Source organism: Mirounga angustirostris, unplaced genomic scaffold, assembly GCF_029215605.1.
Source record: "Mirounga angustirostris isolate CCGP_5_RB_7025 unplaced genomic scaffold, mMirAng1.0.hap1 SCAF_8, whole genome shotgun sequence".
Taxonomy (NCBI): domain Eukaryota; kingdom Metazoa; phylum Chordata; class Mammalia; order Carnivora; family Phocidae; genus Mirounga; species Mirounga angustirostris.
Window position 1 is genome coordinate 59,351,842 of NW_026991716.1, and position 26,086 is coordinate 59,377,927.

Here is a 26,086-nt window from a genome sequence, read left to right on the forward strand (position 1 = left end):
ATTTTTATGATAATATTACTTTAAAAGTAAAGGATTTGGCTGGGACACCTGGGTGGGTCAGCTGGTTAAGCATCTTCCTTCGGCTCAGGTCATGATCCCAGCGTCCTGGGATCAAGTCCCACATCGGGCTCCATTCTCAGCAAAGAGCCCGCTTCTCCCTCTGCCTGCCGCTCCCCCTGCTTTTGCTCTCTCTCTCTCTCTGACAAATAAATAAATAAAAATCTTTAAAAAATAATAAAAGTAAAGGATTTAGAAGAAATAGGTAAAATAAATTCAGGATATTAGGATAGTTTTTGAGCTCTGTTTCCTACAGACAGCCTTAATCATAGACTCAAAGAGATTTGTAGAGGAGGACTTTAAATTTCCCTTCTACCTTTCAAAGACTTCCAGCTAGTTTAAGAATCAAAAACTCAAAGTTTTATTACATGTGTACGGAGGCCCAATAATGAAATTGAGACCTAAAGAAATGACCAAGGGGGACAGTTTTTGTGCTTTTTAGACAGAGACAATAAATCTGTGAGGAAATGACAGAACAAAGAAAACTTAATTTGGGGAGCTTCAATTAATAAGGAATTCTGAACAGAATTTGGGCCAGGGTAGTAAATTAGAAAAAAGTAACAAGAGTTATTTATATAGCCTTCTAGGCTCTACAGTTCCTATCTCTGGTGATAAGGATGTCCCTTTGCCTCCTAGTACAGGGAGGCTACCTTTCACCTGGGAGATCTGCTTCTTGCTTTCTGGGGACGAGCGGCAGGGGCATAGTATTCTTTTGGCATTGGCTGTTTCTTAAGTAACTTTTATTTAAAATAATCGACATGTCAAAGTGGCACATTTGGGGGTGGCCTGACCTTGGCCCATACAAATGACTTCTGCCTAGTTTGTACTAGGGAGAAGTACATATATAAGGGCTCATGCCAGTCTGTGGGGCTAAGCCATGTCCCACTCGTTAGTCCTGCATTTGAGAAATGCATTCCTGTGAATCCAGAACCTCAATAGAGAGATCCTGCCAGGTTGTATTTTTCAGGTATGTTCATAGTCTCTTACAAAACCTGAGAAAAATGAAAGAATCACCCAAGGATAGGTCCTCAGGAACACAGCTGGACCCAAATATCTCTGTTATCTAGAGCAAGGGGCTTCAGTCTCCTGTGGACCTAAAGTTTGACTCCTCAGCAAGTAAGAGAGGGTGATGTGCCCACAGTCTCTCTGCAGGGAACCCTTTCAGTGAGGACAGTGAGCAGGAAGATGCTAAACATTTGCCTGACCTTGGTTCAAAAGTCTCTGGTTGTCTCGGCATGAGAATGTTATAATTTGAAACTCAAATGCTACCTCATTAACCTGTTCTTTAATTAATTTGCAATTTGTCTTCTTAACTTTCTGGTCTATTGTATAGCAATTGTATTCACTTTGTGTCATTTCAGATTTTTACCATTGTTCTGGTGATGTTCTAGTGTTTATGAATTTTTAAAAAACTGTATTTTTATTAATCTTGGTTGCTTTCTTTTATTATTTTTTATGCAAACTTTGTCTTAACTTACTTCCCAACTATTTTTTATTCTTCTTAGCCTTACCTTAATAACTTGCTTCTATTTTTAATTCTAATTTTTAAATGATATTTCATTTTTATTTTTCCCCTTCTGTGATTTATTTTAAAATGGCAAATGGGAACCAGGTTTATGCTCTCCAGCACATACCCAAAGCCAGAGGTTGGCTTTTGATATTTCAGTGTTATACCGTCAAGAGGTCTTTCCAGTTCCTGAATAACTCCCAACTCAATAAAAATCTGTGCTTTCCAAATTTGCCATCACTAAATCAGATAGTTTCATACCACAGGACAGAATTCTTCTCCCCAAACTCCTCCCTGTAGATAGCTTCATCAATCAGCAATAACCAACCCAAAAGAGTTGCCAAAATGATAGTTTTATTATCCAAAATATTCATGGCTTTATCTTGTGGTTGTTGTTCTCCAACCTAGTCTATACTGTCACCAGTTATTGGTAAAGATGTGAAAATTGACTGAAACATGATATTTTCATTAAAATGTATCACAGAATTTAATTTGGCCTCTGTACATGGCAGACAGGTGAACACAATTGTAACTCTCTATATATGGCAGGAGGAAGTTCATACAACAAAGTAAACCCCAGGAATCTAGCAATTTAGCCTTCACAATTTTAATTATTCTGGATCCAGAAAATCTAGTAATGTGTCACATTGCTGAAGGGAAACTTTAACTGTCCACAGGGTGACACTGGTATAAGGAAACACACTGCATGATGGTAAGACAGGCTGATCTCTCAGCATTGTCCTGGCTTCAAAACACAGCCTTATTATTCTTTATTCTTCGTCACCTTTGTAAGATGGTTCATAAAGTAATAGGCATTTGGAGTTTCTAAATTGAAAAATGACACTATAAAAAAATCCAACTGCAAATGCTTATGATGGAAATGAAGAGAAATTGAAAAAGTCTAAGAACCTGTTAAATCTTAACCTAGCCGCATATTATAGAAGAAGTTATGTACTTTAATGCAATATTTACCAAATAGCGCTCCAAAAAGGGGGTTGAAAAAAGGAAAAGAAAGGAGGGATGATTACATTTCAAATACATTTGGGAGGCACAGTTTCAAACAAAGTTAATTTAATGTAGGACTCCCTGCATTTTGATTATAATGGCATCATAAATTCAACATGTTCAATATAGACAGTTTGATTTCAGGGCTATATAGCCCCTGACCTGTTTGAATCCTAGTCTAACCCAGTTCAGTAAAAGGGTCCACCATTGACCCTTTTAGTAAGCCAGAAATCTAGAAGTCATCCTTGATTCTCTGATTTTCTATATCCCGCTACCAACCTGTCAGCTCTACGTCTAGAAAATATCACAAATTCATCCCCTTCTCTCTATCTCGACGGATGATACCGTAATCTAAGCCACTATCACCTCTGTCTGGGCTACCATATAGTCCCCTAACATCTTACAGTACTGATCCTTGCTCCTGTACAATACATTCTAATCACAACTGCAAAATTAAGTGTTAAAGTAGAAATTCTGTCACATCACGTCCCTACTTTGAAATCCTCTCATAGCTTCTGATCTTACTTGGTCACACAGGCTACAGGGCCCTGTGGATTTGGCTTCTGCACACTATTGAACCCATCTCCTGCCACTCCCCACCCCCCCTTCTTGTGATCCCCACAAGCCCCAGCCTTTTCTCTTCTCTGGAATACACAAAACTTTCTTGACCTCAGGACTTGGTTCTTGTGTAGAGGTTTTCGCAGATCCTCACATTTCTGGCTCCTGTTAGTGACTCAGGACTCCGCTCTAATGTGTTTTTTTCTGAGAGGCATGGCTGAGCATCCCCTGTCACATTGCTCTCTTTCCTCACATTGTCCTTATCACACTTCTGGCTGAAACTCTCTTGTTCATTCATTTATTTACTTGTTTATCATCTGTCTCCACAACCCCCTCAGAGTACATGTTCCATGAGAAGAGAGCTTGGTGGGGCTTTATCACCACAGTTTCCCAGAGTCTAGTAGAGTCCCAGTGTAGCTTCTTTGTACATCTTTACCAGTGAGTTCATTAGAAGACTCCAAGAAGAGGTTTGGAGTGTTTCCATTTTCCCAAATTATTGGTAAGACTTTTCTGACCAAATGACAAGATGTTAATGATCTTTCAATAGGAACACAGGTTTAGAAAGAAAGCTTTGAAGTATTTTCAAATTTTGGAGTTTGCAATGATTCTGGGGTATATCTCTTACAATGCTGAAAGTCTGTGATATACAGGGGTGGGTGGATGGTAGGGAGAGGGTTGATTTTCTCTGTTGTCTCCATCCTCAACCAAGTGGAAAGCAAACCTGAATGCAAGGGTTGAAGGATTCCCAGTTAAACATCAGGTAAAAACAAACAAAAAAGGAGTCCCTTCATTTCTTGTAGTACTTAGATAAATGGTTTTAAAAATATATATTAAATAGATCATATGATGAATGGTTTTTATTTTTAAACATCTCAACATTTATACCTGAAATATAATGCATATGTCCTTCTTGGAAATGCTTAAATGTCTAAGACAGAACTCTTAATTTCCACTTCTCAAAAATCCTCCACTTTTTCCCAATTCAGTAAAATAACATTACCATTTTTGAAAGGTCTTGGGGCTGATGTCCCTAAAAATAACACAATTAGTGATTTTTTTTTTAATTCTAGGATATTAAACCAAAAAAAAAAAAAGAAATAAAACAATGTCCCACATTTAGCACTAAAAGACATTCTTTGTGTTGTCTAATGCTTTAAATTAAATTGACATATCTGCCTGGTTCTAACTTCTCAATTTTCCATTTTCCCAGTAACTTTGACTTATCACTCTGAAAGAATATTGGGTTTTCCTCTTTTTCCTCAGTTACTTTGTCAAATCAAGTCTTTCATAATGGTGCAGTTAATGTTTAATAAAAGGAACTTCTAGTTCTCAGTGTAAAATAGAATACCAAAAACATCCACTTGATATGTCTTCAATTTCATTGCTATACCTTTTCTGTAACTAACTTTATAAACTGTATATATCTAAAATACATGTTTTGTTGATGTTTATGGTAATGATGAACCTCAAAAGGTCCCTGAAATGTCTAATGTTAACTCAATCTTGAACTTTAATCAAATCATAAAATGTATACCTTAGCAGAAAGGACTGAACAACTAATACTACAAATGTATGAATTTAAAATGTTATATTTATTTATTTATTTATTTTACTAATGGTGATGCAAAGTCTTCTTTCAGGAAAAGCCTATGGAGCAAAACACTTCACAAATATTCTCATTTTTCCTAATCTCTTTTCAGCAAGGTCTTTTCTTATTCCTCACCGATAATACAACACCCTGCCAAATTATCTTCTCTCTGATTTCCACATTTGACTTGCTCATTCCTGACTCCACATCTTAGCTGGAAAGACTTATCCTCTCTTCTTTGCCAGTGAGTCTGTAACTGTTACATTCATTTAAAAAATTAAAAAATCTACAAGTTTACCTCAAACCAGAATTCTCAAGGACATCACATATTCCTTTATTCTAGTCACTTAGCATTGAATCAGGTTGAAATCACCTAATTCATCTTTGTTTATGTGTTGCTTTCTGAATGTTTTCAAAAATTTGAATATCTGTACATTCTTTTGCCAATAGATGGTAAGGTGCAGGCATGAATCTTATTTTTTTAAATTCTTCTAAGAATGTCTAGGATAGTGAGAGTTCATAATGCAAGCTCAGTAAGTATTATCTTTGAAAGGCAAAGTTCTGAAATGAAAAATGCACTCATCTTCAAAGCCAAGCTAGAGAAGAAATGGATAATTTATAGCATTCCATTTATTCACTAGTCTTTTCTTGTTTGTCTAGCGAATGGACTACATAGCCAATAAGATTGTAGCAGGTACTTTTAATAAAGTGAAATGCTAAAATTACATGAATGGAATGATTAAATTGGCATTTTGTGATTTTTAATCTCACAAAGGGTTTATTAAGTACAGCCAGATACCTATTAAACAATCTTCTTTTTAAATAGCTACCTGCAAGGCCTGAAATTAGGTTGACAGCACTTACACATATTCTGCCAAGCTTTTTCATTTCTTTAGATGGGTGGATAGGTTTTCACAGCAGTATTATCTTATGTTGGAACTTTGGATTTATGGTGAATTCTCTTTTACTGTAATGAAACTAAGAACCATGGAATGATATGAGAAAAAGTAGACAGTCATATATGAGTGCATTTATAACACTTATATTCTAGTTTATGCATTCTAAATTGAGTAAATATTTTTGCCTGATTCCTTTGCATACTTGCATTTTGTGGCCTATGGGATTATGCCTTTGTGAATGCTGTCTCCTTTGTCTAAATTATCCAAATCTCACCATATTAATCTAACATAATCACCCTAAGTAGTTGTGATCCATCCTCTGAAAGCCTTCATGTGCCATATTAGGATGTTACTGCTTTTAACCTTTTATTTACTTATTTGTGTGCATGATGTAATTCTTCTCCTAAATTACAAGATTTTTGAGGGTGGGATTCATATTCTTTTAATTTCTGTATTTCTTATAACATCTATCACATTATTCCTCATTATTCTGCAAGGCTTGTCTGAAACTTCACTTTGTCAAGGAAGACTCCCCAGGCCCTCCAAGCTCTTAGTGTCTTGAAATTATCCTTTGAAGCAATACTATATAATTAATTTATTTAACATGTAATTAACTGCTTAATTCATTTTAGGGGTTCCTTCTTTAAAACATGAGTTCTATGAGTTATTGATCAGTTATTTATTTCATTCACTGCTCTGTGTACTCCTCACCTAGCCCAAGGTCTTGCATTGTTGAGTAATCAATAAATATTTTGAAGCAGTAAGTGGCTCAAAAGAGATACTGGAGGGGCACCTGGGTGGCTCAGTTGTTAAGCATCTGCCTTCAACTCAGGTCATGATCCCAGGGTCCTGGGATCGAGCCCCGCATCGGGCTCCCTGCTCGGCGGGAAGCCTGCTTCTCCCTCTCCCACTCCCCCTGCTTGTGTTCCCTCTCTCGCTGTGTCTCTCTGTCAAATAAATAAATAAAATCTTCAGAAAAAAAAAAAAGAGAGAGAGACACTGGATACATAAAAGGAAATAGAAGTGAGAAAATAAGGTAATAGTAGTTTGGGGGGGTAATAAAAACATTTAATGCCAATATGACTTTCCATTGTCTTCACTTAGAGTCCCTTGGTTGGGACTCACCTCCAGGGTTAGTTTTACGTTGTACTTTCTGTACAGCCTTCTCTATTGGAACATCTCCTTACACTGTCTCTCTTTCTGCTTTGGCAGTTGATGGACAGTGGCAAGAGTGGAGTTCGTGGAGTCAGTGCTCAGTGACGTGCTCGAATGGGACCCAGCAGAGAAGCAGGCAATGCACTGCAGCGGCTCATGGGGGCTCTGAATGCAGAGGGCCGTGGGCGGAAAGCAGGGAGTGCTATAACCCTGAGTGCACAGGTGAGGCCTGATGACTACATTTAAAGAATGCCTGCCATTTATACAATGTGATAGAACCATGCCAGTCATGGAATAATCAGGTAAGTACGTGTTTCTCGTAAATGAAGCCAATTGTACCAGAGCTCATTCTACTGTATGTCACACTAATAAAGCAACACAATTCTGGAGATGCTTAGATCAAATATAGATTAAGTTGATAAGGTTTAGCACTGAACTTGTACTTTTTACAAGTAAGTTTCAGTGTCTATTTGAAGATTCTGACAAACTTACATAAACTTAGGTTAATCACAATGTTCTATATTTGACTAGCAAGTCAAATGTTTCAATAGGGTTTATTCATAGTGGTAGATTAATAAAAATTGAGCAAACAGTAATGGTCCTCAGATTTTAAACTTCTTAAAACAGTTGCAGTAGGGCTACTGCCATTGACCATGACACATTTCTTTCAGCCAATGGTCAGTGGAATCAGTGGGGTCATTGGAGCGGATGTTCCAAGTCCTGTGATGGCGGCTGGGAACGGCGAATGCGGACATGTCAGGGTGCAGCAATAACAGGCCAGCAATGTGAAGGCACAGGCGAAGAAGTTAGAAGATGCAGTGAGCAGCGATGTCCTGGTGAGAACGAACTGAGATGATCTCAATGGAAACATTTTGTTACCTGGGAAAAAAAAAAGGATTAAAACTCTCATCATGAAGGGCAGTACTTCCTCCATTGGAGGACTGCTAATGATAAGTGGCAATTTACTTTTTCCATAATGTATGGGGTTTCCTTCTTTTTATGTGTCCTAGACTATTTCTTCCACGGGTTTTTTAAGGTATTTGCTGCAAAATCACATTGAAAAATGTGATAATACAAAGGAAGCCACATTGAACAATAACATGGCTAGATAGGATTTAAATTGGCTGGGGGTACTTTTTTTTCACTATGTTCATGAAATATTTGTTTACTGAGAACACAAAAACAGTTGCCTTTTATTACTTATGGTAGAAATAGAAAGACGTAAGTGTTAGATAGCTAAGTGAGAAAATAAAGAGATGCTGTTGACATTAAGAAACTTTTAAATTCTGCTGTTAGTCTGTCTCCATGTAGGACTTTGGACATCCCCATTCCCTTGCTCCTGGGCCATTTTCTATTATGAGGAACACATTTTGAAATGAAAACATAAGGTCTTAATTAGTAGTGAAAGAATGGAAATGTTGTTACGGTAAAGGATCTTACATATAAGCATAGAAAAAAAGGGAAGGTCAAAAATTGCCCAGATTATTGATCATATATTTTTAAAAAATCGTTTATGACAAAGATTCCTTCCAAATTGTGCATACATTCCATAAAGTATTATTGACATACTGAAGACTCAATAAATAAATGAAAATTAGGATTTTAGAATGATATCATAGGCAAAGTTGCTATAAGCATGCTAGAAAAATGATAGGATGAAATTTCTAAGTTTCACAGCTAGGTATAAAGGAAGTGCTGAACTTAAAGAATTTGAAGACCCTATTAGAGTCCATTTGCTGCTACTAATGGTTGGTGGGCAAGCTAGCTTATCTCTCTGGCTATCTGGTTCCAGTAGGTATGGAGAGAACAGCTGTTTGAGGTTCCTTTTCAGTTCAGAAAGCAGTAGATTTCTGTGTCTACCAAACATGACTACATCAATTTAGAAGACGACAACAACAACAACACTAACAACAAAACAAGGCATTCTAAGAGATAATCCTGAGTCAAAACTTTGTATTTCTCCATAGCCAGAATTCTAAAGACTTCTCACAGTCTAACACTAATATCAATAGAAACTGGACTCTAAGAGTAACAATATGTCAGTAGGATTTTTTTAGAGATTAGAAAAGATCTAAAATTAGCTTTGTTAATTCTTAAGGCCACATAATTCAGAGCAATAAGAAGGAACCAGCAAGTAGTATTTTGTTGAGGAGACCTATACAAGAGAAGTACTATGAAATTCCTCCTGTCGTGCATCAGAAGTAAGAAGCGTTTAAACAAAAACATGTATATAACCAGGAAGAAGTTTCATTAGGACAGTAGTCATGATTAATATTTGAAGTTAGGTAAACTAGTGTGAGCATACCAAGGTTCATAACTGATCTTTTAAAACTCTTTCATCTGCATATATAGAGTTAAAATGGTGTTGCTGAAATCACATTTACAAAGATTGCCACCTGCTGTTTGGAAAACATTTTACATATCTATTTACTCAAAGGATATTATACCTTATATGCTAGGTTTGTTAGCTGGCTTTCATGATTTAAGGCAGTTTGAAAAATTATCACATAAACCTATAATTTTTTATATTTTATACATATGTGATATTATATATTGGTGGTATATTTCGTGTTGAGAGTAATGACATGTCAGTAAGGTTTTTTTACAGCTTAAAAAATATCTAAAATTAGTTTTGTTAATTCTTGAGGCCATGTGAATTCAAAATAAGAAGCAATCCTAACTTCCACCATTATATTGCTCCAAATTTATATATTGACAATATAAATTGAGAAAACTTTCAAATTTTCTCAACTGTTACTAAGGCATTTTTCTATTTTTGTCACTGACAAAACCTCAAAAAATATTTCTTTTAAAACAATGTGTTTTTTTCCTAGTATTATTTTTCATACTGTTTATTCTTAATTTTTCTTCAGATTGCTGGAAACTACTAGTATTTATTTTTATGCTTCACTAATTTGGATGCAAAACAAATTAATCAAGTTTGCCAAGAGATCCTCTGTTGTCAGGAAGGAGAAGTATAATATACGCACATCTTTGTCTGGATAATTAATGAAAATAATGATTAATCATCTGGATTTAATCAAAAGCTGTTATGATGTCTACTAAAAATAGAAGATGAAAAATATTTTCCCAAAGAGAATAAGATTTTTTTACTGGTAAATAGATAAAGTAAACATATTAAAAAGAACATCATTACCAAAAATATGATGTTATTTTTGCCTTCATAAGAAAAGGGAATTAGAGGGATGAAAAAATTATATATGTATATTTTAAATACCGTTAGTTGAGGAATAGAGTAGCTACAGGGGAGACAATTTTTAGATTGGTCAAATTCACTAAATAATGATTTCATTGATCTCCATCTCATTGTACATCCCCAGACTTTAAGGGTTAAAGTAGTAGAGAGGTGATAGCTTCTCTGATTTTGTATTGCTACAGTGTGAAAACATACTATTTTTAGGCTTTGTGTTTTTTTCCCAATATTTCCCTGGTTAATATCCTTCAGAAGGCAGATGTTACTGATGAATTGGTCTACGTAAATTTGCAGGCTTCCCGGGAACCTCCTTGCTGTGTTCCCAGGGGAGGGGCTGGCTACTCCTAGAGCTCCAATTCTCGGATCTGTTATTCTTTAGTCATTAAGAATAATGCTAGTTGGGTTGTGCCATTCATGGGTAGAAGTTAAACTTAATTTATACATAAAATGTCCTTTTGGAGTTACAGTTGCTCTATTTGCAAACGGTGAGTGAAGCCTACACATTGAATGTGCTGAGAGAAACTTGGGAAATAAGAGAGCCATATCATAAATGTACACAGTAATAGCAACTTAGACCAGAGACGTAACAATGTTTGTGATATTTAACTCATAAGTATTCATACCAAGGGCAGTCAGCAGTAATGTTTGTAATCCCAAACTTGTCTTGAACATTGTACTGCATTCGTATTCAAATTTGTGCCCTGTAATATGGTGACTGTAAGCCCCCTCCCCACATTATATCTGTAAGGTTGCTGTCCAATGGGATTATGTTTTCTTTGGAGACCAAGAGAGATTTCATTTGGGTCTGAGTGATTTTCTTTTAATTTAGCTTTGGTAGGAAGAATCACAAAGCTTGCTTATTTTGAGCTCCTGTCTTCTTTGAGCACCTCTATTCATTGTCCAGACATGTGCTTTCAAATTTTAGCAGACCTAAGAATCACCCAGAGAGCTTGTTAAAACACAGATTCCTAAGCCAAACCCCCAGAGCTTCTGATTCGGTAGGTCCAATATGGACTTACCATATTGAATTATCATTCAATTATTCATTTTAATTAGAAAATGTTATTTATATACTTGGTGATTTCAGGAGATTTCAAATCATATTATTGAAGAGAGTAAAAGGAAAATGTTAAGGTTAATACCGAATATGTATATGTGTATATATATATATATATACACACATATATATATATACCACAAAATATACCACCAATGTATAATATCACATATGTATAAAATATAAAAAATTATAGGTTTATGTGATAATTTTTCAAACTGCCTTAAATCATGAAAGCCAGCTAACAAACCTAGCATATAAGGTATAATATCCTTTGAGTAAATAGATATTTGTTAGAATTGCATATCTAACAAACCCTCAGGTGATGTTGATGATACTGTAGATTACCCTTTGCAAATTACCCTTTGGGTTACACTGGTCTATAGTAAAAATAAGTGAGTAAATAAGTACATACATACATACATACTAGGTGATAAAATTAACAAAAAAAGTGGAAAACAGTTCTCCACCTCAGCCACACTGGTCAAAATTGTGATCTATCCTGAACAAGATTGCAGAATTTTATTTTGTTATACCACTTTATAAATATTGAGGGATTGCTCCTGTAATCAATTAGTACAGGCAATCCATTTCAAGTCTCCCCTAGCCAACTCGTTCTTCAACCCAAAAAGATCTCTTTATAGTTGTCACTTAAAAAAAGAACAGAGCTATTGACTAGTCTTTGTGGACAAAATGGGATGATTTACTCATTTTCAGATTTTCAGTTCTCCAATCCCTATTGTTCCTGTTCCATGGAGAGTAGAAGAAACAACTTGGGTATCATTGGAACACGTTTGCTATAAAGCTGTGCACTGGCAGGACACAGATCTTCTGTAATCCTGCCATCCCATCCCCAACAACTCTCTTCCTCAGCAGGAGGACATTTTCACTGCCTCTTACCCTCCAAGGTTATTAGCTACTATCTACTTAACCAGGTATATAATATGGGGGGGGGGCAGGGGTCAGAGAGCAGGATGAGGTCTTAGCTCACATGGACTTATTCTTTCTTCAGTTCCCAGTTGGAGGAGTGCTGAATTAATCACCGTCACTACGTTTGTTTTTGATAGAGACAAGTTTAACAAGTTAATAAGTCAGCCTTCTAAATTGTGTGGACCACTGTATTTTATTTTATTTTATTTTATTAAAGATTTTATTTATTTATTTGAGAGAGAATGAGAGAGAGAGCACATGAAAGGGGGGAGGGTTAGAGGGAGAAGCAGACTCCCTGCCGAACAGGGAGCCTGATGCGGGACTCGACCCCAGGACTCCAGAATCATGACCTGAGCCGAAGGCAGTCGCTTAACCAACTGAGCCATCCAGGTGCCCATGGATCACTGTATTTTAAAGTTAAACGTAATCCTTATTAGGAACCCAAATATGTGAGTGTAAAATTAAAGTATACTACTCTATATTGAAATACTCACGTACAAATTGGCACCTGTTCCACCTTTTTCATTCCAAACCACAAGGGTAATCACTAATAGTACTTTTAAAAGGCCCCTACTCCATTAGGATTTTTATTATTTTTCTAGCAAATGTCCTGTGTTTATCCTCTAAGGAATTACATTATTACCTGTTCAGTTTCTAAAGGTTAAGGCAGATGTTTTCGCTGAAGATTTTTGGACATAGCAAACAATGTCGCACCCAAGTGTTCACACCAGTCACTCACCTAAAACCAACCTCTGAGTTCAGTGTTGACAGTAGGTGGCACTAGGTATTGACGTCTTTCATCTCAATGTTCTCTTTGTTTTTGCCAAGCCACCTCAGATACATTCTAAAAAGCAGGGAAATAAACTAGAACTCGAAGATACCCCATAGGCAAGAGAGATCATCTATTGCTTAATAAATATCTAAGAAAGTATCTGATCCTCCTGAAAAACATGGGTTTTATTACCTATTCCAGTGCACAGTTCTGCAACAAATCAGCTAAACTTTATAGACAGAATTAAGGAAGAACCACTGGGGTCTAAAATAATGAATGTGTATACCAGATAGTACTATACATCCATTATTCAAACCTGTTTCTATGGAGATTATTATTGTCATAATTTGTCTTATCAGGTCGCTCATCAGATGAGACTTGGGGAAAACTCTCACAGCTTCTGTCATGGCAGAAACCAAAAAAGCAATTTATTGTAATCTTATATTACCCTACCTGGTCCAATTTAGAAATATTTGGCAACATGCTGATCATTCTCAAATTGAAACAGAAAATTTAAGCAGCACTTTTTACTATTTTTTATTTCTTCATTTCATCTGACATTGTTTTTATAGTAAAAATAAACATTTTTTAGGAACCACTTAATTATTTCTAAATTAATACAATTAAAATTAATGCAGTCAGTAAAACTGCTCTTTGGGTTTAAAGTTTGCCAAAACCCTAAACCTTAGTATTAGTCGTTATATGTCCTGACTTGTGAATGACCCTAAGGTCCTGCCCCTGGTGCTCTCTCTCTCTCCCTGTCTGTCTGGAACTATCACTTGTGAGCAGCACCCACAAATCTGCATTTTTATGTCTCATCTCTTGCAAACACCTGATAGAGCTTTCTAGCTGGGGTAGCCAATCATCCTCAGTGTCAGCAGAAGAACTTTTCTGTCTGATCACCAAATCCATCTTGTCATCTGAAGTAATTTCTGATTCTTACCTTTCCTAGTGATGGATTCCACTTCCATCAAGTCTTTCTCCAGTGGCCATGCTTTCTCTTCCCCTGGACACCACCTGCTAGTGGGGAGGGGCAGTGTGACATTAAAAGCCTGGGATGTGGAGTCAAAGATTGGCTTTGGGCCTCAGTGTCCTCATATGTAAAATGGGGATAATAAGATGTGCCTCGGGGGATCATTTCAAGTATGAAATTATAAAATGCCGCAGGTAATTACAGTTATTAAATAATTCCAGCCCAGGTCATCTTTGTCCATTACCCAAATTACTGCAACAACCACCTTTTCTAATCTCTTCCACACAAGTTTATCTGATTATTCTCCCCTTTTCTTGACCTTAGTCACCGATTCACTTGCTTAAAAAGAAAAAAAAAAATGCTATGGCTCCTCATTACTTGCCCAATTCAGTGTATACCGGAATCCTTAGGATTCTAGTATCCCCATCTATCAGTTGATTAACTTTCGAGGGTCATCACCCTCTACTCGTTTATAGATAAAATATACACATAACGTAACGGATCCCATCCCTGGTTCCTGGGTATGGAAGCACATATTCTGTCCTTACTCTGCTGCTTGCAGTTATTCAGCTGGGCTCCCATAGAGTCCCTGTCCTGTCTCCACCTTCACCTGCTGACATGGGAGCATCTTGGGAGCTCAACCCATTAAAAACTGTCTCCTCCTTTAATCATTCTTATTTCTCCCACAATTGCATGAGTGCTTTCTTCTTTGAACCCCTATAGACTTGCTTTGTGCTTCCCTTATTATATATTGCTATTATACTTTATTATTATATGTTATTATATCTCTTAGCTAGAATTCCAGCTCATTACAGATGAGTTATCTATTTTCAGACTCCCAAATCCCCTCCTAGTTGAATGTACACCATTAGACACATGCTCTTTTGAATGTTTTTATTCCATATCATAAACATTGTAACTGGAGCATTTGTATATAGTACAATATATGATACAAAATACAATAATTTGTGTAAAAGCATGTGAATAAAAATTTCAAAATGACTATGGTAGTATACCTTACCTTTCATAATCATTTTATTCTTTCAAAATGCTGTTAGTTTGTCTAAGTAGAATTTGAATAGACTTTCTTAGAACACATACTATTTTTATTTTGTAGTTACAATTGGTGGCATGAGCCTTCCTTCCTTAGAAATAAATCATTGAGATGTTGGAGGTAAGAAAAATATGTATTTTCATAGCAAGTTACTCAATTTTCCCAAATCTCAGTCCTGCATATACTTACAGGCCAGAGCTTCTCGAGGCTGTCGCATAGCCACCTGTCAGGCTAGGGTTGGTCCCAGGCATACACAAATAGAGATTCCGAAGGCCTCGGGGTAGCTGGCAAGACAGGAGGATGTGGCCGTCAGCCTCCAGCCCAGGGTAGTCTTGCCCGTTACCCTAGTGTGCCTCCGAATGTTACCATTTTCTACATGTGCCTTGACCTGGAAAAGGTGATGAAGCACAGTTATCCTCACCAGTTCCTAAGATAATATAAAAATACAAATAAACACAATTCTGTAGCAGCATACCCCAATACAAAACTTGTCTCACTTGAAGTTAGTAAATAGTTACTTAGAACTATTCCTCACAATTAAAGTTAGCTATCTTTTTATTATTATTATTATTATTATTATTATTATTATTATTATTATTATTAATCTTGTTAGCAGGTTGGAACTAGAGTGACCTTGTCTGCTAAGTTGAAATACAGGATTAAAACTAAGTTAATCAGATTTTTTCCAGGGTGTGTATGTATAAACACCATCCACTCCTCAAACAGGCAATGCAAAACACATTGTCTGCTAATGAATTTAAAGTTTGTGGTTTGCTACCTCTGAGACTTAGAGACAGATTTTTGCAAAATATATAAATACCTTGTTTACCACTACAGCAAATGCTTGGTGATAGTGTAAGATTCTCAGAAAATGAACTGAGAGGCTTATTTGATTGATGTAGATCTACCGACCACCTCCTCAAGGAGTGATTTCTCTAATGCCTTGGTTTCCTCATGTTTAAAAAAAGAGAGTAATAATTGTATCTACTTCATTCTTAATATGAGAATTAGATAAATTAAAAAATGTAATGCACTTGGAAGAGTGCCTAAGTCACAGTGATATGTACATATTGCTGTTATAATTATATGTTCTTCCAACTTGACACTGATAAAAACCGTTTCTATGTGAGGAATGCTATTACAAAACACGTTTGATAAGCACCCTTCTTTTCCCCCTCAGACCTTAGCAGACCGTGAATTCCTCACATGAGTGTGTTCCCCTGCTGAAAGTTAGAGCTGTAAGCTGTGTGAGCACAGGAACCAGATCTATCTCATTCACCTCTGCATCCCCCAGCACAGGGAATTCCCAAAACATAAGAATTAATGAATTGCCAGCAAGTGAAATTTGAAATTGGGGTCATGCATAGTGTATGGGGTTTTTTTCTTCCCTTTCCTTTCCTTTCCTTTCCTTTCCTCTCCTTTCCTTTCCTTTCCTTTCCTTCCTTCCTTCTTTTCCTTCCTTCCTTTTTTTCCTTTTCCTTCCTTCCTTCCTTTCCTTTTCCTTCCTTCCTTTCCTCCTTTTCCTTCCTTCCTTTTCCTTCCTTCCTTCCTTCCCTTCCTCCCTCCCTCCTCCCTCCGTTCTTTCTTTCTTTCTTTCCTTCTTTCTTTCTTTTCTTTTCTTTCTTTCTTTCTTTCTTTCTTTCTTTCTTTCTTTCTTTCTTTCTTTCTTCCTCTCTCTTTCTTTCTTTTTTTCCTTCCTTCCTTCTTTTTTTTTTTTTTCCTGCATGCCAACTCTACAGTGCAGAACCAATTTCTCTTTAATGCTGAAATTCTAGCATAGGGGTGAAAACTAATTTTCCACATCAAATTGATTTAAGCCCTGTATAATTTTTGCTATTTTTAAGAGACAGAATATCAGTTTGAATAGACAGATTAACAGCTAATCACTAGGTAATTGCTACCTTGTTTTAAGACAGCATGCTAACTACATACTTGTGACTTCAAGTACAGTTGTATCTTACAAATGGGTTTTTATATCTTTGACCTAGTGATAGCAAACAGTGGGATCTTTCAGCTGATGAACAGAGTTGCTGTTCCATTTTGCTAAGGCACAAAAAACAAGAGTCCTTCATATTGCCCTACAATAATACGTTTTTATTTTGAGCATAGTGATGTGAGCTAATTGTATATTTTCTAATTTACAAAATATACATCGGTAGCATTGAGCGGGAAAAAAAATATTTAACACAAATCTCTCCCTTTAGCTTATGTTTTTGTCTTAGCTTTAGTGCCATACACCAACTGCCTTTTTGATAATACCAAGAGGTGCTCAAATACCTCAAACTCAAAACTATTTTCCGCGTCTACCCTCCCAACCGGTATCTTCCTCATGCGCTCTAACTGAGGCTGCAGCACTGCACTCTTCCTGGACACCTGGCTTTCATCTTTTATTTCTCTCTCTTCCTCGCCTCCTACATCCAGCCCTGGAGCCCAGCCCATTCTCTGTCCTAGATAGATTTTTGAATCCACTGGCTTCCCTTCCTGTTTCCACTTCCTGTGATGCCACGCCCCTTCCCTAATTACCCCATTTAGGTTGTCACAGGCCCTGCCTTCAGTCTCACTTTCCTTCAATCCATTCCCCAAACTGCATGTATAGCGTTCAACACATTATAACAAATTTTCCTTGCCCTTAAATTCAAACTCGTAGTTTATCTTATCATATGTCACCCCTCCCCCTCCGGTAATTACCCACCTCTACTCATCCCCAACTTTGTACTCTAGCCATTCTGAAATGTTCCCAATTTCTTGGATATACCAGGTTCTCCTTGCTGCCTGGGTCTTCCTACATGTGGTTCCCAAGGCACACTTTTCCCTTCCTCACTGGCCAACTCCTGCTTATCCTTTCTGGAAATCTCCTACTGATATACTCTCCCCCAGAGTACTCCTAGAGCAGCCAGAACTTCTCAGATCATAGTGGTGGACATCCACTGTATTAAAATTTCTCCTCTTAGTGTCTCCCTCACCATCTTGCGAGTTGAGAGACCCTGGCTATTTTTGTTCATTTTCTTTATGTGCAGTATTTTACAAGGTGATTGAGACATTATGGGTGCTCAGTAAGTATCTGTATAATGAATGAATTCCATAAGGGGCACTGAGGAGAGCCCAGAAAGTTTCCTACTACTGGGGGCTTCATAAACCTAAGATGGAAGAAAATAAATTTTTATTTTAATATCTAGGCTGTTTTGCTTTTGGTATGAGCATAAATACACATATTTTCTGAACTAAACTTTTTAAAGATACAATCTTCAATGAATGCCATATGACCTTTGTTGAAATATTTTAAGCAGATGGGATTTGACATTACTACTAAAATGCTGAAAACCCTGCAAATTTGCAAATTTGAATCTATGATTCCTCTATCATCTTCCTTTCTTATTATTTGTGCACTGTGTTTCCATCTACAAGAAGCACAATGAATCCAAGGCTTTATGAATTGATGGAGAAAAACAAAGTGTGTTGACTTTTTTAAGTTTAAAAAATTACTGTGATACTGTTTGTTTTGTTTTTTGGTCTGGTTGAGGTAGGCCATACATTGTCATTAGGGAAATGGAAATTAATAATTGAGGACTGTGGTTGGATATATATAGATCACACTGGAGAATTCTGGACAGGGTTCCATGGACTCTTACCAAGTCAGACACAGCCCTACAAAAGTCAACTTTTGTCAATATCTGGTACCCTGGAAACCCATTTTTGTTAATTTTTAAGAAAACTATAGTAGTTAACCTCCCTCTCTTTTCCTAAGCGAACATTCTTAACCTACTGCTGGTCTACTTACACACAGATATACACACACTCATACACACTGTCCTCAGTACTTTGCAGAATCATCTCATTTTCTGTCATCGTAAGTACTGAGGTAATGGAAAAATAGATCTTTTTTTTAAAAAAAAAAAGATTATTTATTTGAGAGAGAGAGAGAGAGTGAGCACAAGCAGGGGGTAGGAGCAGAGGGGGGAGGGAGAAGCAGGCTCCCTGCTGAGCAGGGAGCCCTATTTGGGGCTGGATCCCAGGACCTCAAGATCATGACCTGAGCCAAAGGGGGATGCTTAACTGATTGAGCCACCTAGGTGTACCAAAAATAGATCTTTTGAAAGTATTTGGTAATTTTTGGCTTAAACTATATGAGTGTGTTCATAGGCATTCACCTACCATTTGCTAGATTTCTTTTTTTTTTTTTTTTAAGATTTTATTTATTTATTTGACAGAGAGACAGCGAGAGCAGGAACACAAGCAGGGGGAGTGGGAGAGGGAGAAGCAGGCTTCCCGCCGAGCAAGGAGCCCGATGTGGGACTCAATCCCAGGACCCTGGGATCATGACCTGAGCCGAAGGCAGACGCCTAACGACTGAGCCACCCAGGCGCCCCATTTGCTAGATTTCTAAGTACTTATGTGCTCTAGGAGTGAAACAAAACAGAAAAATTATTGTCTTCATGGTGCTCACATTCTAGCGGGAGAAGGCAATAAATAAACTAATAATAATAATAATACTGCAAAGTAAGAAAGCTAGGAAAAAAGATGCAAAAGTTACCCTCGCCCTCTGTCTGCCACTCTCCCTCCTTGCACTCTCTCTCTCTGTCAAATAAATAAATAAAATCTTAAAAAAAAAAAAAGATGCAGAAGTTAGAAGGTTAACAAGCATTTTGAAGAAGAATAAAACAGAGGAAGGTGTGGGAGTGTTTGAGAGAAGTCAGGAAATCCCTGAAAAGGCAAGATTTCAGCAAAGATGAAAGGCAGTGAAGACACAAACCATGCAGACATTTGGGCAGGAGAGGGAGGGATATCCTGGAAAGAAAGAGCAAGTGCACAAGCTCTGAGGTAGAAGCCTTCCTGGAGGATTGGAGAAGCATCAAAGGGGTCAGTGTAGCAGAAGGGGGTGGGGGGCAGAATGTGGAGAGGGTGGGAGCTGAGGTAAGAGGCCAGATTGAAAGGCCTTGTAACTGAGGCTAGTTTTATCACTAAACGTCGTACTTACTGGAAAAGAAGAAATGTTATTTTTTTCCCCAAGTACTGTACCTTTAAAAAAAAAAAAGCGCTAACCCGTATTCCCCAGCTGACAGTTACTACTTCTGCCCACCTTAATTTTGAACCTCATCATTTTCAGGGCGAGCCCGGTAAACATTTCGCCCTATTGGCCCACCCGTGCCATCTAGTGGTTAACGCTTGCAATTACCCGCGTTTCTGACCACACAGCCGATGGTGGGGGAAGGGCGCAGGAAAGGGGGCTAACTTTTGGCAGAATAACAATAGGTGTGAAAAGCTTTCGGAAACCACAACAGGGGAATGAGGAATTCTAGGTTGCCAATTGCTTCTTCATTGCTTTGTGTCAAGATGAAATCAGAAACAAAAATTGAATGCTCTAGCAACCAGTTTTCTCAAAATTCATCAATGGAGCTAAGTTTAAAAACATTGGAAAACAGAAAAAAAAAAAACAAGTGAAGTGAAAGTGAAGGATTAAAAATGAAGAGTTAATGAGGGAGATTTTGAACAGAAGTTGATGTGTAGATGGAACAAAAAAAAAAGAATAATTAGGTGTAATGGTACTAAGAGATTAATTACTGGTATGTCTTTACTAAAAATGGACTAGTTGTTTTACATGGAATTCGATTATGTAATAAACTATACATGATGTCCTTTGTGAGTTTTTAACATTTATTATGATTTTCCTCTTTTTTATATTCTAAAGTAGTTTTGGTTGACATTTACAGAAACACAGGAGAATGTGACCTGGTGGAATATTTGGAGGATGACAATTAATTCTGTGTGGCTGATGCATAGGAGAATAAATATGAGCCATAACTGGAATGCTAGCTTGGAGCTTGCTAGAAGGGCCTTTATTTATCACAGGGAGCATAGTTATCTTTATCCTGTCAGTCCTGGAGAACCATGGAAAGGTTTTAAGCAGCAAGTTATGGGATTAAACTTCATTTGGGAGATAACTTTGTTAATATGGCATGAAAATTGGATTAAAGGTAGAAGATACGAGAGAATAAATAGCTCCACTTTATACCCAGTTCTTTGGCTGAGAAAGCAGGCATCATCCTTAACCCCTCAGTCCTTCATTCCCCACATCAGTTAGTCTACTGCTTTCTAAATTTATCTTGTGCCCACCTTTTCTTCATCTTTCCGACCACCATCATTTCAGCGCTGAAGCACTACATTAGCCTCTTCAATTGTCTTGCCCTACCTACTGCTCTCCCATCCCTGTTACCCATAGAAAGCAAACCGATCTTCTTAAAATTAAAAATTGAATTATGTTGATCTTTTGTTTAACCCTTCTGTAGCTGCCTGCGAGGCCCTGCAGGCGCTAATGTTAGCCTGTCTACCAGCCCATCACTCCACACTCTTCCTAAAATTGTTCCCTCCAGCTCCACTGGTCTCAGGCCCCAACCTCTTCTCTACTTCCAGGCCTTTGCACATACTGTTCACTCTGCCTAGAGCGCTTGCTGCCCTTCACACAGTCAGTCACAGTTAAGTGTTGCTTCCTCCAGGAAGCCTGTTTCCATTCTTCAAAGTTTAGATTGAAATAACATTCTGTATTAACTATTGCAGAGCTTATCATAGTTGTACTCAAATAATGGTGTGTTTAATTGGTTGACTGAAAGCTCCATGAGGCAGAGAGCGCTGCTCTCATGCACCATTGATTTTCCCTAGAACAGAGCCTAGCACGTGTCAGGTCAATGCTGAATGAACCAATGAGGTTGTTCCCCTCATTCAGATGGGACAGGATGGATGCTTGGGTAAGCAATGGAGTTAGAATCATGGTAAGTTAAGGGAAGAGAAGGATAAATAGAAGATGAATCTGATGGGTTTAGTTATGGATATAAGATTAGAGGTATCATTAACAGAGTTAGGGAATATAAGGAGAGGAAACAAGCAGCATTAGGGAGAAAAATGGTAGGAGTTGAAGTGTAGGCAGATTCACTCCGAGATTTCTTTGGAACAGAGAAAACAATCAGTAAAAAATGTCACTCAGCAGTTGGATGTGCCAGTCTAAAGCTCAAGAAAGACATCTGAACCAAAGAAACACATATGTGTTGCCAATACACAACTGGGTAGAGGGTGTGTATCAAGGCTTGACTGCAACATAGCAAGTAAGAGTTGGGAGCAGAAGCCAAACTGATCGAATTCTTACTATGGCTCCAACATGTGCTAACTTGTCCTTCTTCCTACTATTTCCCCTTCATAGTCTTTAATCTGGGCACCACCTAGCTGCCTAGCAGTGACTAACCTCCCTCTCACAGTCTCATCTCTGGGCTTTGCCTTTTCTTCCTGACTGTCACCCCTCCTCTCAGGAGACACTGCCCTGGCCTCTTTGGCTATATAGCAGGAGGTTGGACTGGGTAGCAGGTCTGGAAGCATCTTCTCTTCGTGGGTTGGGGATCAGACAAAATGGGCAAAGTGGCTCCCAGCTGGCTAGTCTCCGTGGTCAGTGTGGAAGTGGGTGGTTGCAGGTGCTTGGCTGGTGGTAACTGCGGCATCCCTTAATCTATTTTTCTGCTGTTTCTATTCTTGCGATATTGGAGGAGGGAGTCCTGTGGAGGGGCTGTCCCTACCTTTGCATGAGTTGTACCATTTTTTTGTGATTTTTAAAAATTTTTATTATTTGGGCGCCTGGGTGGCTCAGTCGGTTAAAAGCGACTGCCTTCGGCTCAGGTCATGATCCTGGAGTCCTGGGATCGAGTCCCGCATCGGGCTCCCTGCTCAGCGGGGAGTCTGCTTCTCCCTCTGACCCTCCTCCCTCTCGTGCTCTCTGTCTCTCATTCTCTCTCTCACAAATAAATAAAATCTTTAAAAAAAACCAATTTTTATTATTTTATATTTTTGATTTATGGTGACTCCACCTCTATTCATTACCACCACTCCCAGGTCAGACTCAGTGGCAAATCCTGCTCTTGGGCCCTAGGAAAGGGCCAGGCCAGCCTGAGCACTCCTGCCCCCTGTAACAGCCTGGACAGATAAGACAAGATAAGAGGAATGGTTTAAACATGTGGACATTTTAGAACTGAAAGTGACATTGAAGATCACCTATTTCACATCCTTCCTCTTTACAGATGAGAGCACCAAGGCCCTCAAATAAGAGGCTTATCTGAGGTGACCGAGCTTGGAGGTATCTGCAGGACTAGATTCTAAAATCCTGACTCAGTAGCCTTTGCTTTGACTTCCTGCATATTCTCTTGGCTACTTCCAATTATTCAAGATAAATGCCCTCATGCTGAGTTAATAGTCTAGGTTCGCATTAAAATACTTAGACAACAGTTTCCAATTTAGGGAATCTTCGCTTGGTGGATGGTTTAGCAGTCAATTCAACCTTCACCAGCCCCATTTTCATAAAATGTGTCACCTTACCCCACTGGTGATCTCCTAAAGGCCAAACCTAATGTGCTCATCTCAGGCATTACTCACTGGACTGTCTCCATGGGGCTTTATGCTCTGACTTCTCCCTCCTCCTTGAGACCACTTTCTTTGGGGTCCTAGAAAGCTATTCTCTCTCAGGCCTCCACAAGGGACTTGGACAGTTCTTTCTTGGTCCTTGCTCCTTGGTCCCTGTGCCCTTTGCAGAATCATCCATGCCCCGCTTTTTCCTTTGTTAAATGCTTTCCTTAGATAATTTCTATGTATTAATAATAGTAATAATAGTGAGCCCTTATTAAAAGTCTTACATGCATGGACTCATTTAATGAGTCCCCAATAATCTTATGAGGTAGAGATTAGTAGTCTCCTTTACCATATGGGAAAACAGGCAACAGAGAGGTGAATTATTATTATTATTATTATTATTAATTATTATTATTATTATTAATTTCAGATTCTAAACATTCTTTTTACTACATGATGGTACCAGAGGAAAACCAAGTATAGAAGTGAACAAATGGAGGAGGAAGGGGTTAGGGGGAGTCATCACCACCCCTCCCCCCTCAGGAGCCAAGTGTGCCCTTCAGGGCCCTTCAACCTGTCCAGGCTGTTACAGGGAGCAGGAGGGCTCAGGCTGGCCTGGCCCTTTCCCAGCAACCAAGAGCAGGATTTGACACTGAGTCTGGCCTGGGAGTGGTGGTGATGAATAGAGGTGGAGTCACCATAAATCAAAAATATAAAATAATAAAATTTTTTAAAAATCACAAAAAAATGGTACAACTCATGCAAAGGTAGGGACAGCCCCTCCACAGGACTCCCTCCTCCAATATCACGAGAACAGAAACAGCAGAAAAATAAATTAAGGGATGCCACAGTTACCACCAGCCAAGCACCTGCAACCACCCACTTCCACACTGACCATGGAGACTAGCCAGCTGGGAACCACTTTGCCCATTTTGTCTGATCCCCACCCCACGAAGAGAAGATGCTTCCAGACCTGCTATCCCAGATAAAGAAAATATTATTTCAAGATTGTAGTTTCTCAAATTGTATTCTTCCCCACTGGTAATTATAATGTATCCTAATGAGCTCATAAATTCTGAAGTAGCATCAATATCTGTAGATTATGATTATCATGGATTAAATAGTATATTGTCTCTCCCTGGAAGTCACACTCATATATGTATGTATATATATATATATATATATATATATTAGGTACTTATTTTTTTGGTCCTTATTTACTTATTAAAAGTATTTATATATCAAATATTGATTCATTTATTTATTCAATTTTGAACAACTTCTGTGCGCCAAACCATTAGGTGGGAGATACTGGGATGAGAAGATAACAAGATGCCAGGCAACTAGGGAACACAAATATGTGAGCATATATGTGGTAGTGCTGTGTGAAAGGCACAAGAGTAGGTGTGTCTAGAGAAAGGACTGGTGTGTTCTTTCTAGGAGAAAGGTGTGAGGTTTAATGCAAAACACGGTATAGACAGACTTCACAAGTCCTTTGGCCTCCTATTAAAATATTTCTGGTATACCTCTGTTATTCTTGGAATTCCCTATAACTTTCTCATCTCAGTAATTAAATTGAGTTTTTGAAAATACAAAGGCCAAAAGATCAAATCAGTTCATTTTTATATGATGTCGTGTGATTGACATCATTGCTCTTGTATGAAGAATAAAAAGTTACATATTCTTGCCCTTTGTGTTTATTTCCTCTTAACACTTAGAGTTAATAATTCAAATATGGTTTTCAGTTTATTGGAAATCATTTTATCGCACAATATTTCAAAACATGAATATTGGAAAGATTTTTGATTTATAGGCTTGAATGTAATGCTCAGTTTATAAGCAAATTCAAATGACTTCTTAAAAAAGTCTCCATAGTAAGCACTTTCAAAAGAAAGAACATTTTTGTGACGATTCCATAGATAATGAAATGTGGTGGTTTTTTGGTTTATGAAGACATCGCTAACATCTCAGTAAACGATATACTTTAAAGAAAATGAAAGAGCTCTGCAGATAGATGCATTTGAGGACTATTTATTGCCAATATTTAGAAAAACAAACACTGCTGGCATTCAGATCCCTCTGTTTTAAATTGCAGCACCTTATGAAATATGCCCAGAGGATTATCTGATGTCGATGGTGTGGAAAAGGACCCCGGCAGGCAACCTGGCATTCAATCAGTGCCCGCTGAATGCCACAGGTAAAGTATGATGACCCACCCAACAAAATTATGATCGCCATCCACGAACAGCATGCTATGTTTGCTTCTGAAGTCATGCCTTTATCCTATATCCATAAATAAATCTCTCCAGTAAGCAATTAATAAAGCAATTTTAGTAAAGTGCTTCATAGATGGAGCCAACGAAGAGACCTAGAGATTCCTGCTAATGCCATGGTTTCTCGGTGTGATTCACATGCACTATAAAAATCATCAACGTAGTATTTTCATATGCATGTCTTTTGAGGCAGGAAAATGTACAAACCCAGTTCCTTAGCCTGCCTCCCAGTTATGTGATGCCTTCCAGCATCTGTTATAAAGCTTCTCTCTGTTCTTTGTGACGCACAGGCACCACTAACAGACGCTGCTCTCTCAGTCTTCATGGAGTGGCCTTCTGGGAACAGCCGAGCTTTGCAAGATGCATATCAAATGAGTACAGACACTTGCAGCATTCAGTAGGTGCAAAGCCAGCTTTAGTACTTGCTCTGTTTATTTTTTCCTAATGATCACTGTGTGAGAATTTAACCTTCTGCTTTATAATCAAATCAGCCAGAATCTCTGAGAAAATGCCTGAAGGAAGAAGTGATGTGACAGAAAGCTAATTTTTATAAGTCAGTGCTAAACCGCTCAGTTCCTAGGGTTTGGGTTTTTACGGTTTCTGCTATTAAAATGAAAGAATCCCTTGTCTAATGGGGACAAGGCCTGAGCAAAATTTGTTACTCA

The 26,086-nt window shown here is 38.0% G+C and overlaps 1 protein-coding gene across 1 annotated transcript in view; it reads left to right on the forward strand.

Annotated features, from left to right (window-relative positions):
- ADGRB3 (adhesion G protein-coupled receptor B3) overlaps positions 1 to 26,086 on the forward strand; it is a 707,437-nt gene that overhangs the window by 294,271 nt on the left and 387,080 nt on the right. The window contains exons 7-10 of the mRNA XM_045867061.3: positions 6,827 to 6,991; positions 7,441 to 7,605; positions 25,244 to 25,345; positions 25,712 to 25,818. Coding sequence (XP_045723017.2) covers positions 6,827 to 6,991; positions 7,441 to 7,605; positions 25,244 to 25,345; positions 25,712 to 25,818 — 539 coding nt within the window. The remainder of the gene's footprint in view (positions 1 to 6,826; positions 6,992 to 7,440; positions 7,606 to 25,243; positions 25,346 to 25,711; positions 25,819 to 26,086) is intronic.